Source organism: Coregonus clupeaformis, unplaced genomic scaffold (genome assembly GCF_020615455.1).
Source record: "Coregonus clupeaformis isolate EN_2021a unplaced genomic scaffold, ASM2061545v1 scaf0663, whole genome shotgun sequence".
In the NCBI taxonomy this organism is placed as follows: Eukaryota; Metazoa; Chordata; class Actinopteri; order Salmoniformes; family Salmonidae; genus Coregonus; species Coregonus clupeaformis.
This window is the reverse complement of record NW_025534118.1, coordinates 101,472-121,194: the sequence shown is the minus strand read 5'-3', so window position 1 is coordinate 121,194 and position 19,723 is coordinate 101,472. Positions and strand designations below refer to the sequence as shown.

At 43.1% G+C, this 19,723-nt stretch overlaps 1 protein-coding gene across 1 annotated transcript; it reads right to left on the bottom strand.

Annotated features, from left to right (window-relative positions):
• Nucleotides 1-5,594: 5,594 nt before the first annotated feature.
• On the bottom strand, nt 5,595-16,884 carry LOC123485375 (zinc finger protein 501-like). The gene is made up of 2 exons (XM_045216283.1): nt 16,688-16,884; nt 5,595-7,119 (listed from the first exon to the last, which is right to left on the bottom strand). The coding sequence occupies exons 1-2, from the start codon at nt 16,794-16,796 to the stop codon at nt 5,852-5,854; spliced, it is 1,377 nt and encodes a 458-aa protein (XP_045072218.1). The 5' UTR covers nt 16,797-16,884; the 3' UTR covers nt 5,595-5,851.
• Between the last annotated feature and the right edge of the window lie 2,839 nt (nt 16,885-19,723).

The following is a 19,723-nucleotide window of genomic DNA, read 5'->3' as shown; positions in this document are numbered from 1 at the left end:
TGACACTTGACTTTGAATTAGCAGCTCATGTTGTTCTAGGTAGCGTAACTTCTTCTTCTTTGGTTGGGTTTAACGGCGGTTGGCATCCAATATAATGTTGCATTACCGCCTCCAACTGGACCGGAGCATATTCCATTATACTTTGTGATAGGAAAATACAAATTACCCTGCCGACTATTGTTGATGTTAATGTGTTGATGATCTCCGTATCCATAGCCAGAATGAATTCCGCGAGCCACAATGCTTCCTTTTGCTCTTTAGATACACACACACAATATCAACACCATACCACTTCCTGGTTACTATGATACCAACACCATACCACTTCCTGGTTACTATGATATCAACACCATACCACTCCTGGTTACTATGATATCAACACCATACCACTCCTGGTTACTATGATATCAACACCATACCACTTCCTGGTTACTATGATATCAACACCATACCACTCCTGGTTACTATGATATCAACACCATACCACTCCTGGTTACTATGATATCAACACCATACCACTTCCTGGTTACTATGATACCAACACCATACCACTTCCTGGTTACTATGATATCAACACCATACCACTCCTGGTTACTATGATATCAACACCATACCACTCCTGGTTACTATGATATCAACACCATACCACTTCCTGGTTACTATGATACCAACACCATACCACTTCCTGGTTACTATGATATCAACACCATACCACTCCTGGTTACTATGATATCAACACCATACCACTTCCTGGTTACTATGATATCAACACCATACCACTCCTGGTTACTATGATATCAACACCATACCACTCCTGGTTACTATGATATCAACACCATACCACTCCTGGTTACTATGATATCAGCACCATACCACTCCTGGTTACTATGATAAACACCATACCACTCCTGGTTACTATGATATCAACACCATACCACTCCTGGTTACTATGATAAACACCATACCACTCCTGGTTACTATGATATCAACACCATACCACTCCTGGTTACTATGATATCAACACCATACCACTCCTGTTTACTATGATATCAACACCATACCACTCCTGGTTACTATGATATCAACACCATACCACTCCTGGTTACTTAATATCAACACCATACCACTCCTGGTTACTATGATATCAACACCATACCACTCCTGGTTACTATGATATCAACACCATACCACTCCTGGTTACTATGATATCAACACCATACCACTCCTTCTTGGACTTCACTGTTGTCCACTCATCTTTTTCGCTAACTGTACTCGACGTGCTTTCAGCTTCAAACGACACTTCTGCTTCCGCCAGCTCCCCTTCTTCTGTGGGTTTTATGGCAGTCTACAACCCAAAAATGTGTATTTTCTGCCACCAACTGGACGGGTTGAAAAACCTAAACAAGTTAAAAAGAAAATCCATATGTGATAGGGAAACTAACTTAATTCACCTAAATAAAATTAGGTACATTGACAAAAACAAAACAAAACTCCCACTTCGTCCTTCTTTCAAATCTCAATTTCTCAGGCTCTAGGGCCTGAGAGGGTGGTACGGCTTGTGACAATATTCCCTGTAACTCCACCGCTTTATAGCTATGGCTCTGCCACATCCACAATGATATCCATCTTCCTGGACCTTCTGTCCACCTTGGCAGTGCCATTTAATCACCATAGCTATAAAGGCCACAAAGTCCACCTTCTTAACCTTTAAAATATCAGGGTCCTGCTGGTGAAAGGCAACCCCTGCAGCCTGCAGTGAAGGCCCATCCACCACCATGGACTCTTCAAGAGAACCATTCAAACCCTCAACCCTTTTAACAGCTGCTGCATATGAAATGCTCTGGACTGCCCTGACTTTGGCCACCTCATTCTCTTTCACCCTTGTCAGGCAATCGAAAGATGTAGCTTCATGGTTCCCACCACAATTGCAACATGTCACATTTTCCTCACTTTTATAACGCATGATATTATATTTTCCACTACTTGGACATCTTGGCTTCTCCCTTCTGCAAACACTTGAAACATGACCAAAAGCTTTACAACGAATATTTGTAATCTGTTCAAAAATCGACTTCCCACGAGACGCCAGATATAACCCCCTTGAGGGGTGCCCTGTTCCGAAGAGACACACACGACACTTCAAACTTATCAAATCAGGTGAGATACAACGCGTGATCCTTCTGATCTGCAGAAGCACAATATATCAAAACAAGCACACCTCTCGTGATCCTCACAGCCTTCAATTTACCCAACACTCTCTCCACCAGTTTGGATATCTCAAATGGATTCTTCAATATTGGTACTTCCTCATTAACAAACCGTCCTCCTACTAGATATGAAGGGACCTTCTCTTCACTGTTCACTACTTGGCTCCGTTTTCCATTCTTTTGAACAAGACTCCAACTCTCCTTGATTCTACCGCCATTGGAATCAGAATCCACTTGTACGTTCCGCCGTCTTTCTGTCAGCGTCCCATTCCTCCTCCATCTCCCCTACAGGGTCATCCCGGGGTTTAACTTCTTCTTCGATGAGATTTAACGGCGGTTGGCATCCAATAAATGTTGCATTACCGCCACCTACTAGACTGGAGTATAACTCCCTTATACTTTGCTTGAAAAAATAAATAACAAATACCCTACTATCTAACACTACACTCACACACACAAAAATATATATATTTATATATATGACCAAGGCCCTTCTCCCCCGATTGCTCAGTTTAGCCAGGTGGCCAGCTCTAAGAAGAGTCTTGGTGGTTCCAAACTTCTTCCATTTAAGAATGATGGAGGCCACTGTGTTCTTGGGGACCTTCAATGCTGCAGACATTTTTTGGTACCCTTCCTCAGATCTGTGCCTCGACACAATCCTGTCTCGGAGCTCTATGGACAATTCCATCGACCTCATGGTGTGATTATTGCTCTGACATGCACTGTCAGCTGTGGGACCTTATATAGACAGCTGTGTGCCTTTCCAAATCATGTCCAAATAATTGAATTGACCACAGGTGGACTCCAATCAAGTAGTAGAAACATCTCAAGGATGAACCATTGGAAACAGGATGCACCTGAGCTCAATAACAGGGGACCCCCAAGATATGCTAACCTCTCACCATTACCAATAACAGGGGATCCCCAAGACATGCTAACCTCTCACCATTACCAATAACAGGGGATCCCCAAGACATGCTAACCTCTCACCATTACCAATAACAGGGGATCCCCAAGACATGCTAACCTCTCACCATTACCAATAACAGGGGATCCCCAAGACATGCTAACCTCTCACCATTACCAATAACAGGGGATCCCCAAGACATGCTAGGGTCTATAAGGGTTTAAGCTCTGGTACTATTCAGCACTTTCACTTAACAATATGTTCATTTGTTAAAAATATTTTTGATTGATTGATTATCTAATTCATCATTAATTACTATATAATTTATTTTACCTTTACATTTTCACTCCATTACTGTGATCATTACCATCTGTCATGTGTTACTCACGGTTACTGTTCCACATATTAACTGCACCCCCCAAAAAAAAAATACATCAGAAAATAGAAAGTGACATCTGAAAGCTACAGGCCTTGTCGTTTTGGAAATCTAACTAAAATCTTACTGCTGGGAATGTCATAAGAACCCCCCCCCCCCCCAATAAAGGCCATAAATCATGTGCTATGGACGTAGTCATAGAGTATGCAATGTAGGTCAAGTCACCAAAAGTGCAACCATTTAGTATGCATGGAAAGGATCCACCCTGATGGTCATTGTAAAGCAATTGTTGGCTCAAATTCTTCCACTGATGATCAGGTGTAATGATGCTCAAATCAATATGTGGTGGTAAGAAGGAAACACTGACTCTTCGTCAAAGTATTCAGATTATTCTTTAGTTAATGCAATTGCAGGCAGAAGTTGGTACAGAGTACAATATTGATAGCTCTCCCCAAGTTCTGAGAGGTGTCTAAGACATCCTGTAACTTATAAAGCCTCCCCAACCCTTCCTGGCTTGACATCCCCTAACAGCTTAATACATCTACCTATCCCCGTAAGCGCCAATCATCTTGTCAGTATTTTAATAGCTTCAAAAACATGGGTTTGACCGATACTTGACTTCTCATACAGGAACTGGACAATATCATCTTGCGACATTTTACATTTGATGAGGGAGAAGTAAGCATCTTCTAGCTGAAGGGGATTTTTCTGTGGTTAGGCGCAGCGTCCTCTTTTCACAGAACCAGACAGCTTGGATGTCTGTGCCAGTCACAGGGACTCAGTAGAGCAGGTGCGTAGGCGTTGGTCTGAGACCCCTTCACAATGCATTTCCTTCTCCATCCACATTACCTTGAATGCATCCTCCACATTCGCCGTTTAGCTAACTCATCGTTTACAATAGGAAAAGTGAATGGGAAAACAAGTTTGAAGTTTCTTCACCTTTCTGTGTCTTATTTATTACTTTCTTACTCCTTAAGTGGAAAGCCCTGATTGCTAAAAATTCCTTTTGGAACACTAATTGGTGACATATTTGATCTCAAACCTAGACTTTCAAACCTCTTAATATCTGCTGTATTTCGGGCTCTGTAGTAGTCACATTGTTTCTGAATCCCACAGTTCTTACCTTTCTAAGAGTACTAAGCATGTGTATGTAGGACTTACAGTATAGTTTTGAAACAGAAATGTACTTTATTGATAGTAGGAAACAATATTTTGTGTTGGTTAGAATGTGTCATCAGAGGTTAAGAAGGAAGTTTATACCCCATAGAGTAGTGAAGGCTCCTCAGAGGAGGAAGGGGAGGAGCCACCTCTTCAGTGAATTTCAGACAAATCTAAATAGTGAAACATTTTAGGTAAATCTATACTAAATATATTCACGTCACCAAATAATTGATTAAAACACACTGTTTTGCAATGAAGGTCTACAGTAGCCTCAGCACACCATGGAGTAGCCGCAGGACAGCTAGGTTCTGTCCACATCTGGGTAGATTGACTTCAATACAAAACCTAGGAGGCTCATGGTTTTCACCCCCTTCCATAGACTTACACAGTAATTATGACAACTTCCAGAGGACGCCCTCCAACCTATCAGAGCTCTTGCAACATGAACGAACATGTTGTCCCCCCAATCAAAGGATCAGATAAATAATCCAGTACTGAAAGCATACGCTACAATTAGCTAGCACTGCAGTACATAGTACATAAAATGTGGTGAGTAGTTGACTCAAAGAGAGACAAAGACAACAGTTGAACAGTTAACAAATTAATTTCTTCCAAAATTAAGGAGAAGAGAGAGAGAGGGAGACCTAGCTGTATCTGGTTGTATTTTTTTTTTTTTCATTTTCACTTAGCTAGCAAAAGCAGCTAGCTAGTTTTGCCTACTCAAACACCGGGCTTAAACAGAGAGGGATGCTAGGTTAGCTAGCTGGCTATGGCTATCCAACACTGGAACTCTTCCAAGTCAAGGTAACTTAAGCTTATGATTTTATTAATTTATTGCCACCGGGGCCCGCCGGTGTAACTGCTAAACTGCTTTCTGACTGTACACTGTACTGCATGATTGTAGCAGGTTTACTAACACGTTAGTTCTAGTAGGCAATGATGTAGACTGTGTGTAGCGGTTAGCGGTCATCATATGAAGGTTTGGCTTGGAAAGGTTTTTTCACCTGGTGACAGAAGCACACAGGGAGCAGGTGCCACACTCCTTTGCAAGTCACCCCCCCCCCCCTTGTTATTTAACCAAGTAAGTTATTGTTAGTCATAATTAGTTGGTGTTTTAAAAAAATATATAAAACTGGTGAAACTATCCCTACATTGAAAGTGGAGTTAAGGCTTCTCCCCTATGTGAACAAGCTGGTGTCTTCAGATCTGATGACACAGCTTTTCTCCTGTGTGAGTTCTCTGGTGTTTCTTCAAAGTTGATGACTGACTGAAACTCTTCCCACACTGACAGCAGTGGTATGGCTTCTCTCCGGTGTGAATTAACTGGTGTGTCTTTAGGTGTTGTAACTGACTGACACTCTTCCCGCAATGAGAGCAGCGGTAAGGCTTCTCTACTGTGTGGGTTACCTGGTGTCTCTTTAGGTTTCCTGACAGACTGAAACTCTTTCCACAATGAGAGCAGTGGTAAGGTTTCTCCCCTGTGTGCGTTATCTGGTGTTTTTTAAGAGTTGATGACTGACTGAAACTCTTACCACACGGGGAGCAGTGGAACAGCTTTCCTCCCTTGTGAATTCGCTGGTGTTTCTTTAGGAAATATAAACTGGTGAAACTATCCCCACATTGTGAGCAGTGGTAAGGCTTCTCTCCTGTGTGAGTTATCTGGTGTGCCTTTAGTTCACATAATGTGGTAAAACGCTTCCCACATTGAGAGCAGAGGTAAGGCTTCTCTCCTGTGTGCGTTAGCTGGTGTTTTTTCAGAGTTGATAACTGACTGAAACTCTTTCCACATTGGGAGCAGTGGAACGGCTTCTCTCCTGTGTGAGTTCTCATGTGTGACTTTAATTCTCTTGGATGTCTGAAATCCTTCCCGCATTGAGAGCAGAGGTAAGGCTTCTCTCCTGTGTGAATTAACTGGTGTGTATTTAGGTTGGCTAACTGACTGAAACTCTTCCCACAATGAGAGCAGAGGTAAGGCTTCTCTCCTGTGTGAGTTAGGTGGTGGTTTCTCAGAGTTGATAACTGACTGAAACTCTTTCCGCATTTGGAGCAGTGGTAAGGCTTCTCTCCTGTATGAGTTCTCTGGTGTGTCTTTAGATGGTCCGAATTACTGCAACCCTTCCCACAAACAGAGCAGTGGTATGGCTTCTCTCCTGTATGAGTTATCTGGTGCGTCTTGAGTTTGCTTGGTGTTTCACATATCTTCCCACATTGACCACACGGGTATGTCGTCTTCCTTTTTTGAGCCTGTTTTGATTTGAGGTGAGTTGGACAAATAAAGCTGCCTCTGCAATCTGAGCAGGGGTGGGGCCTACAAGTGTGCCTTCTCAACTCCTCTGGCTCATAGAAACTAGTGAAGCAGTCCATGCAGTGGTGATGTTTCTGTCTTGAGTTCCTCTGTCTGTGTTGTTTATGGTTTCCTGATGCTGTGGTACTGGGATCGCTATCTGAGCCTGGATTGGAGCTCTCTCCTGTGGGAAAATGAACAAATATGGGGTTGCAATCAGGAACAGCATTGAAATGGTCTTTAAAATGCTTGTTTAAAGGCCCAATGCATACGTTTTTATATCAATATCAAATCATTTATTGGGTAACAATTAGGTACCTTACTTTAATACACTGAACAAAAATATAAAACACAACATGCACATTCAAAAATTATACTCATAAGGAAATCAGTGAATTGAAAAACATTCATTAGGCCCTAATCTATGGATTTCACATGACTGGAAATACAGATATGCATCTGTTGGTCACAGATAAAAAAAATTTTAAAGGTAGGAATGTGGATCAGAAAACCATTCAGTATCTGGTGTGACCACCATTTTTCTCATGCAGCACAACATCTCTGTTGCATAGAGTTGATTAGGAAGTTGATTGTGGCCTGTGGAACGTTGTCTCACTCCTCCTTAATGGCTGTGCGAAGTTGCTGGATATTGGAGTGAACTGGAACACGCTGTCATTACGTCGATCCAGAGCATCCCAAACATGTTCAATGGGTGACATGTCTGGTGAGTTTGCAGGCCATGGAAGAACTTGGACATTTTCAGCTTCCAGGAATTGTGTACAGATCCTTGCGACATGCATTTATTATCATGCAGAAACATGAGGTGATGGCAGTGGATGAATGGCACGACAATGGGCCTCAGGATCTCGTCACGGTATCTCTGGGCATTCAAATTGCCATCAATAAAATGCAATCGTGTTCATTATCCGTAGCGTGTGCCTGCCCATACCATAACCCCACCGCCATCATTGGCACGCTGTTCACAACGTTGACATCAGCAAACCGCTTGTCCACATGCCATCTGTCCGGTACAGTTGAAACCGGGATTCATCCATGAAGAGCACACTTCTCCAGCGTGGCAGTGGCCATCGAAGGTGAGCATTTGCCAACTGAAGTCGGTTACGACACCGGACGATGAGCACACAGATGAGGTTCCCTGAGATGATTTCTGACAGTTTGTGCAGATATTCTTCAGTTGTGCAAACTGCAGGTGAAGAAGCCAGATGTGGAGGTCCTGTGCTGGCGTGGTTACATGTGGTCTGCAGTTGTGAGGCCGGTTGGACGTACTGCCAAATTAATTGAAACCACGTTGGAGGCGGCTTATGGTAGAAAAATGAACATTACATTATCTGGAAAAAGCTCTGGTGGACATTCCTGCAGTCAACATGGCAATTGCACGCTCCCTCAAAACTTCACATCTGTTGCATTGTGTTGCATGACAAAACTGCACATTTTAGAGTGGCCTTTTATTGTCCCCAGCACAAGGTGCACCTGTGTAATGATTTGTGCATATGCATATATTCTGTGATCTTTTATTTCAGCTCATGAAACATGGGACCAATACTTTACATGTTGCGTTTATATTTTTGTTCAGTGTAGATTTCCATTGAAGTTGGGGAAAAAAATGATTTTTAGCCAAAATAAACTATTTCTCCAGCAAGAACTTTGCCACAATTTACCACATGGTGACATCACCATGGCAAGCCTAAACTCCCACCCATGCAAGCCTGCTGATTAGAAGGTCCTGTGGAAATTGTATTTTCAACCAGCAACTATCTGGAAATAACGTATTAAAAAAATCACACTTTTACAATGTTAGTTTCATCAGCTGTCGCACAATATGATATAAAACACAGGAAAAACAGAATTTTTTCTGCACTTGGTCTTGAAGCAAGAATCCTCAATTAAACTAATGACAAAGAACCACCCCATCTCTGATTCGGTAAAGATCTGAGGGATGGGCTTTGAGAAATGTAACCACTCTCAAATTAATAGACAGATCTAAAGATGCAAGGACTGACCATCCATGATATCAACATGTTTTGCGCCTATACAGTGTTTGTTTACAAACATTGGAGTAAAACAAGCTTATATGTTGGTTCTGATGGAGAACGACCGTTGAACTAGACTCATGAGCCATTTCTAAGTTATATTCTTCAAGAATCAATGAGTATATATATCATTCATTTCAATGTCCAAAAATGGATGTAGCAACTCAGGATTCTAGATTTGGAGATAGGAGAGGTTGGAGCAGGGGACTTCCATACTATGGCGCCTGTGGAGCAGTTGTTGTGGAGGGGTTAAGTGCCTTACTCAAGGAACAACAGCGGGCGATGACATCTAGGATTTTATACCATCAACCTTCCAGTTGACAGCTCACTTCAACATCTTTTCCAGCCATAGTTTTGGAATCCCGTTGCCACCAACTTCTCTCCAGGACCCGGAATTCAAACGGGCAATCCTTTGGTTGGTGGCTCACCTCTCTAACCGTTAGGCTAACTGCCGCCTCTTTAAACAAACAGAACAGGGTAGTTCCAGGAAAAGTGTGCATTTTGCATCACTTTGATATTTTAAGTAGAAATTGTGCACCAATATTGCATTTTAAAAGCTTATTATATTAAATGAAGTGCCCTTTAATACAGACCACAGAAAATTCAATAAATCTGAAGTGACGAAATCACTCTTGTGCACCCTCAGTGACTTCTAGGAAGATTTTAACCCATCTAACACCAAAATGTATCAACATTTTAACCATAATTGTAAAGTGATTTTGTTGCTTTGAGAAAGTCATTTCTGAAGATTATTATTTATTTCATGTGATTAGTTTACGTCTGTCCCTCATTCTAAGGGAAACCCTGTTACATAAAACTGAACTCTCGTTTTAATATGGTGAAACTATTCGTTTTGGAAAGAGGAAGAGGGTGCTCAACCAACGTGAGTCGAGGTGCAACCTAAAAAACAAATCATCATTGCAAAGGAAAAGACATAACACTGGCACTTCCCTTTGAGTGATTATTCTGATGAAGGCCGAAACGTTTATCTTTAAAAAACCCTCCTGTTGTCCTGGGGTCATTCTGACCCCAAATTAAATCTTTTGCCGACAAAATATGTTTTTTATTCATCAATTGGTCTGAAAATAACGGTAGTTGTTTAATACTATGCTCTTTATGATTCAAACAAATTTGAAGTAATTTGATTGAATTATGGGTGTTTTACTAAATGTAATAACTTCTGTTGTCCTCTGGGGTCAAAAAGACCCCGCAGCACAAAGAGTACATACTGCTTGGCAAAACATCTTTGATCATGTTTCTTTGATGTGTGGGGTCAAGCAATGGTTATGACAACAACAACAACAAAAAAAGTATTTTCTCACAGGTGTTTGGGCATTTCACATTTTAGTCTGAGAGAGACAGGCAGCACAATGAGGAGGCAGAAGTTTTATAATGCACAGGAGGCTTGCAAGATAATTTTTGAAATAAAAGAAAATAATGACCAGGAGGACCTCCGAAGATTCCCCCACATCTCCTGCTGCAGAAATGGAAGATGATTATGAATATAAGGAAATGGATGAACGTGATGATGACGTAGAATCTGAAGCTGGTATGGAAGAAGTGTCAGAAGTGGAGCACTGCACCTATTATGATGAAGAATCAACAGATGAGGTAGAATCTGAAGTTGAAATGGAAGAAGTGTCAGAAGTGGAGGACATCATCTATTATGATGAAGACGAAGAATCAACAGATGAGGTAGAATCTGAGGAAGAGGACCCAGCTGAGATGGAAGAATATTTCCAGTCAAAGGATGAAACATTGATCTGGTCTTCCATCCCTCCCAGTGACCCGACGACGCATGTTGACAGCAGAGAGAGATACAAGCCACCATGGTCCAACTGCATATGCAAGGTCTCGGATTGATGACATAAAGTCCACTTTTGACCTGTTTCTGCCAAAGCCTATTGAAGACGCAGTGCTGAGCATGACAAACAAGGAGGGCGCGCGTTTATGGCAACAAGTGGAGAAAGATGGATCAAATGGATTTGCAGGCATATGTGGGTGTGTTGATTCTTGCTGGCGTGTACCGATCTAGTAAGGAAGCTACATCTAGTTTATGGCATGCCGAGTCTGGTAGGACAATTTTCCGTGCTACCATGACACTCAAGATGTTTCATAAAATCTCAAGAGTGATTAGATTTGATGATAAAGCCACAAGAGAAAATCGCCGTGCACGAGACAAACTTGCTCCCATTCGAGATGTATGGGACAAGTGGGTGTCTCTCCTGCCGTTGATGTACGATCCAGGTACTGATGTGACTGTGGATGAGCGCCTGGTCCCCTTCAGAGGTCGCTGTCCATTCAAACAGTACATCCCGAGTAAACCAGGGAAATATGGGATAAAAATATGGGTAGCATGCGATGCCAGGTCTAGCTATGCATGGAACATGCAGGTACACTTGCAAACCGGCTGGTGCGCAGTCAGAAAAAAAATCAGGGCATGAGAGTTGTCCTTGACATGACAGAAGGTCTCGGGGGAAAACAATCACCTGTGACAACTTTTTTTACTTCACATGCTCTTAGCTTGCAGCTGCTGAAAAGAAAGCTGTACATGGTGGGAACAGTACGGAGGAATAAGCCTGAGCTTCCCCCCTGCTCTGGTGTCAAAAAGGACCGGGCACGGTTCTCATCGAAGTTTGCCTTCACCGAGACCCATGCTCTAGTGTCATATCACCCCAAAAAACAGAAAAATGTTCTTCTGATGAGCACTCTGCATCGGGATGCTGCTGTGAGCAACAGGGATGACAAAAGGCCCAAAATCATTGAAGATTACAATCACAACAAAGGTGGTGTTGATAACCTTGACAAAGTTACCAGTGTGTACACGTGCAAAAGAATGACAGCCCGTTGGCCACTCGTTGTCTTATACAACATTCTCGACGTGTCTGCATACAACTCTTTTGTCCTATGGTCTGAAATCAAGCCAGCCTGGAATCAGGGAAAGTACAACAAGAGAAGGCTCTTCATGGAGGAGCTTGGGCGACAACTGGTGATACCTCACATCAAGCGATGCAAGGTTATTCCCCGCACGTCAGCCGCTGTCAAATTGGTTAAGGAGATCCAGCAGGTCTCCTCCAGCTCTACCTCTGCAGCAGCTCCCCCTCTCCCAGTTCCCTCATGCCGACCAGCCCTTCCTCGCCCATTACCCAAAAGGAGTAGGTGAAAATTCTGCCCTCGCCGAAGTGATTTCAAAACATCCAAAATGTGCCAAAAATGCAATGCATACATCTGCAAAGATCACGCCATTACTACCTGCCTCGCATGCAACTGAGGGCTCATTCAGACTAAAAAGTTAGGTTTTGAAGTTGAAAATGTTTTGGAAATGAATTATAACATGTGTTATATGTCAGGTAATAAGTTGGAATAAAGTTGACTGAAAAGTTGAAACAGAGAAGTGATTGTAAATGTATACTGTATGCTTTATAAACAGTCAAACCAGGCGGGGTCATTTTTGACCCCAGAGGACAAAAGGCGTAAGGCATTTGGGAGGACAACACGAGGGTTAACCTTGCTTAAATAACACACACTATTCCTTTGAAATATTTTATCAAAAGAAACATTGACCATGTAATAGTTAAATCATAGTGTAAAAGCAGGTGAGCTGGTTCTACTCTTTTTGGCCATTTTCTGGTGTTTTGTGGTGGAAAACTGAGTGGTTGAGCACAACATGTCAACCCTGTTACCCATACAGTGCCGTGAAAAAGTATTGGCCCTCTTTCTGATTTTCCCTATTTTTTATACTGAATGTTATCAGATTTTCAACCAAAACCTAATATCAGATAAAGGGCACCTGAGTGTACAAATAACCAAAAAAAATGTGATACTTATTTTATTTATTTAACAACAAAGTAAGAACAAGTAATTGGCCCCTTACACTGAATAACTGGTTGCGCCACCTTTAGCTGCAATGACTGCAACCAAATCCTTCCTGTAGTTGTTGATCAGTCTCTCACGTCGCTGTGGAGGAATCCTGGCCCACTCTTGTATCCAGAACTACTTTAACTTTTCAAGCATAAACTGCTCTTTTCAAGTCCTGCCACAACATCTCAATTGGGATTAGGTCTGGACATTGAATAGGCCATTCCTAAACTTCAAATTTGACAGAGGGCTCTATTTTAACAAACTTAATGCAATGGTAAATATTAGCGCTGGCGGTAGAATTATAGTTTCGGGGGGTTGTCAGAAATATTTTTGCAATTTTCAGAACTGGAATTATGGGCCCAGTAGCTTGTGGTGGAGCAAAATAGCTGGGTTTTGATGAATAAACAAGTTGTGGGTGTTCGAGGCTTGGCCCCTCACTGGCCAATCAGTAAGTGCTCCATGGCTAAATATGTGGTTGCTTCAAGTTGTGTAGTTAAGGTCTTTTATCTATTGCGTTGTCATCAACTCCAATTTAAATATTAGTCCGTTATAGCCTAGTTCGTTAAATAGCATGCCCAATATTTGCTAAATATGTTGAACATGTTTGCAGTCCACATTGTTCTAATTGCATTGCTTCAATATGGAAATGTAATGTTTTTAGAAACATCATTCAACCATCTTAAGATTGCATTGCACCATAAACGGTGAACCTTTCTAATAGGTTTGGGTTTTAATAAAATGAAACAGAAAACAATCAATCTACCTTTTCAAACAAAAACAATATTTCTAAATAGGATTGGGTCAGAAACATAAACTCATAAATCGCTTCTCCGTGAACATGCCTAAATGCCTTTACACATAACATTTGCACGTCTATAAAAAAATATTATTCTCCTATCAATAGTTTATGGCATTACAGGAGGATGGAATGGTTTGGAGGAGCGCCGTGACTTTGGTAATCGGACCAGGAGCGCTCTTTGAAAATGGGGCTGGATAGCTTACTCAAAATGAGCAAAATGAAGTACGCTGGTATGTGAATTGTGAATAATGAAAAACATTAAGGCAAATATTTCAAGGCAATCTCAGTAAACTATTTAAACCCTCTTTATTCAGGCTACTGGGCTACTGGCCAGGATAAAAAGATGCTCCAACAGTGCCTTGCAAAAGTATTCATCCCCCTTGGCATTTTTCCTATTTTGTTGCATTACAACCTGTACTTTAAATGGATTTTTATTTCATGTAAATGGACATCCACAAAATAGTCCAAATTGGTGGAATAAAAAAAAAAAATAACGGAAAAGTGGTGCGTGCATCTGTATTTACCCCCTTTGCTATGAAGCCCCTAAATAAGATCTGGTGCAACCAATTACCTTCAGAAATCACATAATTAGTTAAATAAAGTCCACCTGTGTGAAATCTAAGTGTCACATGATCTGTCACATGATCTCAGTATGTATACACACCTGTTCTGAAAGGCCCCAGAGTCTGCAACACCACAAAGCAAGAGGCACCACCATGCAAGCGGCACCATGAAGACCAAGGAGCTCTCCAAACAGGTCAGGGACAAAGTTGTGGAGAAGTACAGATCAGGGTTGGGTAATAAAAAAAGATCTGAAACTTTGAACATCCCACAGAGCACCATAAAATCCATTATTAAAAAATGTAAAGAATATGGCACCACAACAAACCTGCCAAGAGAGGGCCGCCCAACAAAACTCACAGACCAGGCAAGGAGGGCATTAATCAGAGAGGCAACAAAGAGACCAAAGATAACCCTGAAAGAGCTGCAAAGCTCCACAGCGGAGATTGGAGTATTTTACATTTTAGTCATTTAGCAGACGCTCTTATCCAGAGCGACTTACAGTTAGTGAGTGCATACATTTTTCATCTGTCCATAGGACCACTAACCCGTACACTCCACAGAGCTGGGCTTTACGGAAGAGTGGCCAGAAAAAAAGCCATTGCTTAAAGAAAAAAATAAGCAAACACGTTTGGTGTTCGCCAAAAGGCATGTGGGAGACTCCCCAAACATATGGTAGAAGGTACTCTGGTCAGATGAGACTAAAATTGAGCTTTTTGGACATCAAGGAAAACGCTATGTCTGGCGCAAACCCAACACCTCTCATCACCCCAAGAACACCATCCCCACAGTGAAGCATGGTGGTGGCAGCATCATGCTGTGGGGATGTTTTTCATCGGCAGGGACTGGGAAACTGGTCAGAATTGAAGGAATGATGGATGGCGCTAAATACAGGGAAATTCTTGAGGGAAACCTGTTTTAGTCTTCCAGAGATTTGAGACTGGGACTGAGGTTCACCTTCCAGCAGGACAATGACCCTAAGCATACTGCTAAAGCAACACTTGAGTGGTTTAAGGGGAAACATTTAAATGTCTTGGAATGGCCTAGTCAAAGCCCAGACCTCAATCCAATTGAGAATCTGTGGTATGACTTAAATTTGCTGTACACCAGCGGAACCCATCCAACTTGAAGGAGCTGGAGCAGTTTTGCCTTGAAGAATGGGAAAAAATCCCAGTGGCTAGATGTGCCAAGCTTATAGAGACATACCCCAAGAGACTTGCAGCTGTAATTGCTGCAAAAGGTGGCTCTACAAAGTATTGACTTTGGGAGGGGTGAATAGTTATGTACGCTCAAGTTCAGTTTTTTTGTCTTATTTCTTGTTTGTTTCACACAAAAAAATATTTTGCATCTTCAAAGTGGTAGGCATGTTGTGTAAATCAAATGATACAAACCCCCCAAAAATCAATTTTAATTCCAGGTTGTAAGGCAACAAAATAGGAAAAATGCCAAGAGGGGTGAATACTTTTGAAAGCCACTGTATGTGATGCTGCTAAACCAGCCATGATTTAGGGGAGGGTAGGCTATGCTTGTTTTTTAGTCAAATTAAGCGAAATGGGAGGGGATCCAATAATATTTTGCTGTTTCTAAATACGAGACTCACCAGCATAAATTGAACATCTCTCTTCCATGGGCATTGTGTGTCATGGCTGGATAGGCTGCGCTTCCGCTCTCCAAATCAACAGCATTACCTAGAAGACCTGCTGTTTGTGGGTCATAAACGTTCCCTTTAGTGCTGCATGAAACTGTCCATTTTGCATGTGTTTTTAAAGGACACGCCTCAAATATTGTCACCCCTCCCACCTCAGAGCAAGTCAGCTGATGTTAGACAGGTAAATTGCCAAACCTGGCGTTAGGGCTGGAAAATGCCAGTGCTCATGTTCTTACATGATGAAATTCCAAACTAACGTGTGTTTGACACTTGGGCCTCCTAACCGCCAGCTGAAAACAGAGCCCAGAATGTTAAAGCCCCATGCAGTACTTTTAAATCATCACTGTATGTCTAATAAATCACTGCGTGTGTTTATTTAATGAAAATAACTCCAAATATATTTTTTTATCATTGATTTCCCAGACCCTCCTTATGACATTTAAATGTTCAGTCTGATCTTGTGGGCATGTTGATACAAATTAAAAAAGATTTACATATACAGCCCTGATTGGCAAACAGAGCCAACCCCGCTTACCCCTTCAATGTAGGAGGATACATATGCAAATAAAATATGACTGATCATTCATATCAGATTGTGAGGCCATGATCTGGGCCAAAACCTCCATCCCACCTGAACAGGCTGAAAGTCCAGGAATTATTTTCAAAACAGGAACATCACGTTTTTAACTGCACTGCCCCTTTAACATTAGATGAAACCAAGTTACTCTTCAGAAAAAGGCACCAGATTAGTGGAAAGACCCAATAATAGTTCTGGAATCCCCTGTGGCTGCCAATGCACCAACCTCTCTCCATCCTACACAACTGAACTTACCTGGGTCAGTGTTACCATTTACTTCTTCCTCCTCTTCCCTGTTCTCCACTTCTGTGACCAGTCTCTCCTCCGCGACTGCTCTCTCCTCTGCGACTGCTCTCTCCACCATCTCATCTTTGAACGCTCTCTCCTCCACCTCCTCTTTGAATGCTCTCTCCTCCGCCTCCTCTTTGAATGCTCTCTCCTCCGCCTCCTCTTTGAATGCTCTCTCCTCCACCTCCTCCAGCAGGAAGCACCAGTGATTCGGTTAATAAAAAAGTGGTCAGATGACGCAGATGCCAAGCTACAGGACTGTTTTGCTAGCACAGACTGGAACATGTTCCGGGATTCTTCAGACAGCATTGAGGAGTACACCACATCAGTCACTGGCTTCATCAATAAGTGCATCGATGATGTCGTCCCCACAGTGACCGTACGTACATACCCCAACCAGAAGCCATGGTTTACAGGCAACATCCGCACTGAGCTAAAGGGTAGAGCTGCCGCTTTCAAGGAACGGGACTCTAACCCGGAAGCTTATAAGAAATCCCGCTATGACCTCCGACGAACCATCAAACAGGCAAAGAGTCAATACAGGTCTAAGATTGAATCATACTACACTGGCTCTGACGCTCGTCGGATGTGGCAGGGCTTGAAAACTATTACAGACTACAAAGGGAAGCACAGCCGCGAGCTGCCCAGTGACACAAGCCTACCAGACGAGCTAAACCACTTCTATGCTCGCTTGAGGCAAGCAACACTGAAGCATGCATGAGAGCACCAGCTGTTCCGGACGACTATGTGATCACGCTCTCCGTAGCCGATGTGAGTAAGACTTTTAAGCAAGTCAACATTCACAAGGCCGCTGGGCCAGACGGATTACCAGGGCGTGTACTCCGAGCATGTGCTGACCAACTGGCAAGTGTCTTCACTGACATTTTCAACATGTCCCTGACCGAGTCTGTAATACCAACATGTTTCAAGCAGACCACCATAGTCCCCGTGCCCAAGAACTCTAAGATAACCTGCCTAAATGACTACCGACCCGTGGCACTGACGTCTGTAGCCATGAAGTGCTTTGAAAGACTGGTCATGGCTCACATCAACAGCATAATCCCAGAAACCCTAGACCCACTCCAATTTGCATACCGCCCCAACAGATCCACAGATGATGCAATCTCTATCGCACTCCACACTGCCCTTTCCCACCTGGACAAGAGGAACACCTACGTGAGAATGCTATTCATTGACTACAGCTCAGCATTCAACACCATAGTGCCCTCTAAGCTCATCACTAAGCTAAGGATCCTGGGACTAAACACCTCCCTCTGCAACTGGATCCTGGACTTCCTGACGGGCCGCCCCCAGGTGGTAAGGGTAGGTAACAACACATCTGCCACACTGATCCTCAACACGGGGGCCCCTCAGGGGTGCGTGCTCAGTCCCCTCCTGTACTCTCTGTTCACCCATGACTGCATGGCCAGGCACGACTCCAACACCATCATTAAGTTTGCCGACGACACAACAGTGGTAGGCCTGATCACCGACAACGATGAGACAGCCTATAGGGAGGAGGTCAGAGATCTGGCCGTGTGGTGCCAGGACAACAACCTCTCCCTCAACGTGACCAAGACAAAGGAGATGATTGTGGACTACAGGAAAAAAAAGAGGACTGAGCACGCCCCCATTCTCATCGACGGGGCTGTAGTGGAACAGGTTGAGAGCTTCAAGTTCCTTGGTGTCCACATCACCAACGAACTATCATGGTCCAAGCACACCAAGACAGTCGTGAAGAGGGCACGACAAAGCCTATTCCCCCTCAGGAGACTAAAAAGATTTGGCATGGGTCCTCAGATCCTCAAAAAATTCTACAGCTGCACCATCGAGAGCATCCTGACTGGTTGCATCACCGCCTGGTATGGCAACTGCTTGGCCTCTGACCGCAAGGCACTACAGAGGGTAGTGCGTACGGCCCAGTACATCACTGGGGCAAAGCTCCCTGCCATCCAAGACCTCTATACCAGGCGGTGTCAGAGGAAGGCCCTCAAAATTGTCAAAGACTCCAGCCACCCTAGTCATAGACTGTTCTCTCTGCTACCGCGACGGCAAGCGGTTCCGGAGTGCCAAGTCTAGGTCCAAAAGACTTCTCAACAGCTTCTACCCACAAGCCATAAGACTCCTGAACAGCTAATCATGGCTACCCGGACTATTTGCACTGCCCCCCACCCCATCCTTTTTACGCTGCTGCTACTCTGTTAAGTATTTATGCATAGTCACTTTAACTCTACCCACATGTACATATTACCTCAACTACCTCAACTAGCCGGTGCCCCCGCACATTGACTCTGCACCGTTACCCCCCTGTATATATAGCCTCCCTACTGTCACTTTATTTTACTTCTGCTCTTTGTTTTTCTCAACACTTTTTTTTGTTGTTGTTTTATTCTTACTTTTTTTTTTTTTGTTTAAAATAAACGCACTGTTGGTTAAGGGCTGTAAGTAAGCATTTCACTGTAATGTCTGCACTTGTTGTATTCGGCGCATGTGACCAATAAAATTTGATTTGATTTGATTTGATTTGAATGCTCTCTCCTCCTCCTCTGTGAATGCTCTCTCCTCCACCTCCTCTTTGAATGCTCTCTCCTCCTCCTCTGTGAATGCTCTCTCCTCCACCTCTTCTTTGACTGCTCTCTCCTCCACCTCTTCTTTGACTGCTCTCTCCTCCACCTCTTCTTTGACTGCTCTCTCCTCCACCTCTTCTTTGACTGCTCTCTCCTCCACCTCTTCTTTGACTGCTCTCTCCTCCACCTCCTCTTTAATCCCTAGCTCCTCTTCTTTGACTTCTCTCTCCTCCTCTTCCTCTTTGACTATCACATTGAGTTCCAGTGGTTGACTACAGTCCTCCAGCTTCACTAAGACCATCTCTGGACCCCACTGTGAGCTTCTCTGTGCTGGAAGACCACAGTAAGAACCCGGGGACTTGGGTTCAGACATGGAAGGCTATAAATGGATTCAAAAGAGGCACAAAAAAATGTAAGGTGAGTTTCACAAAATACT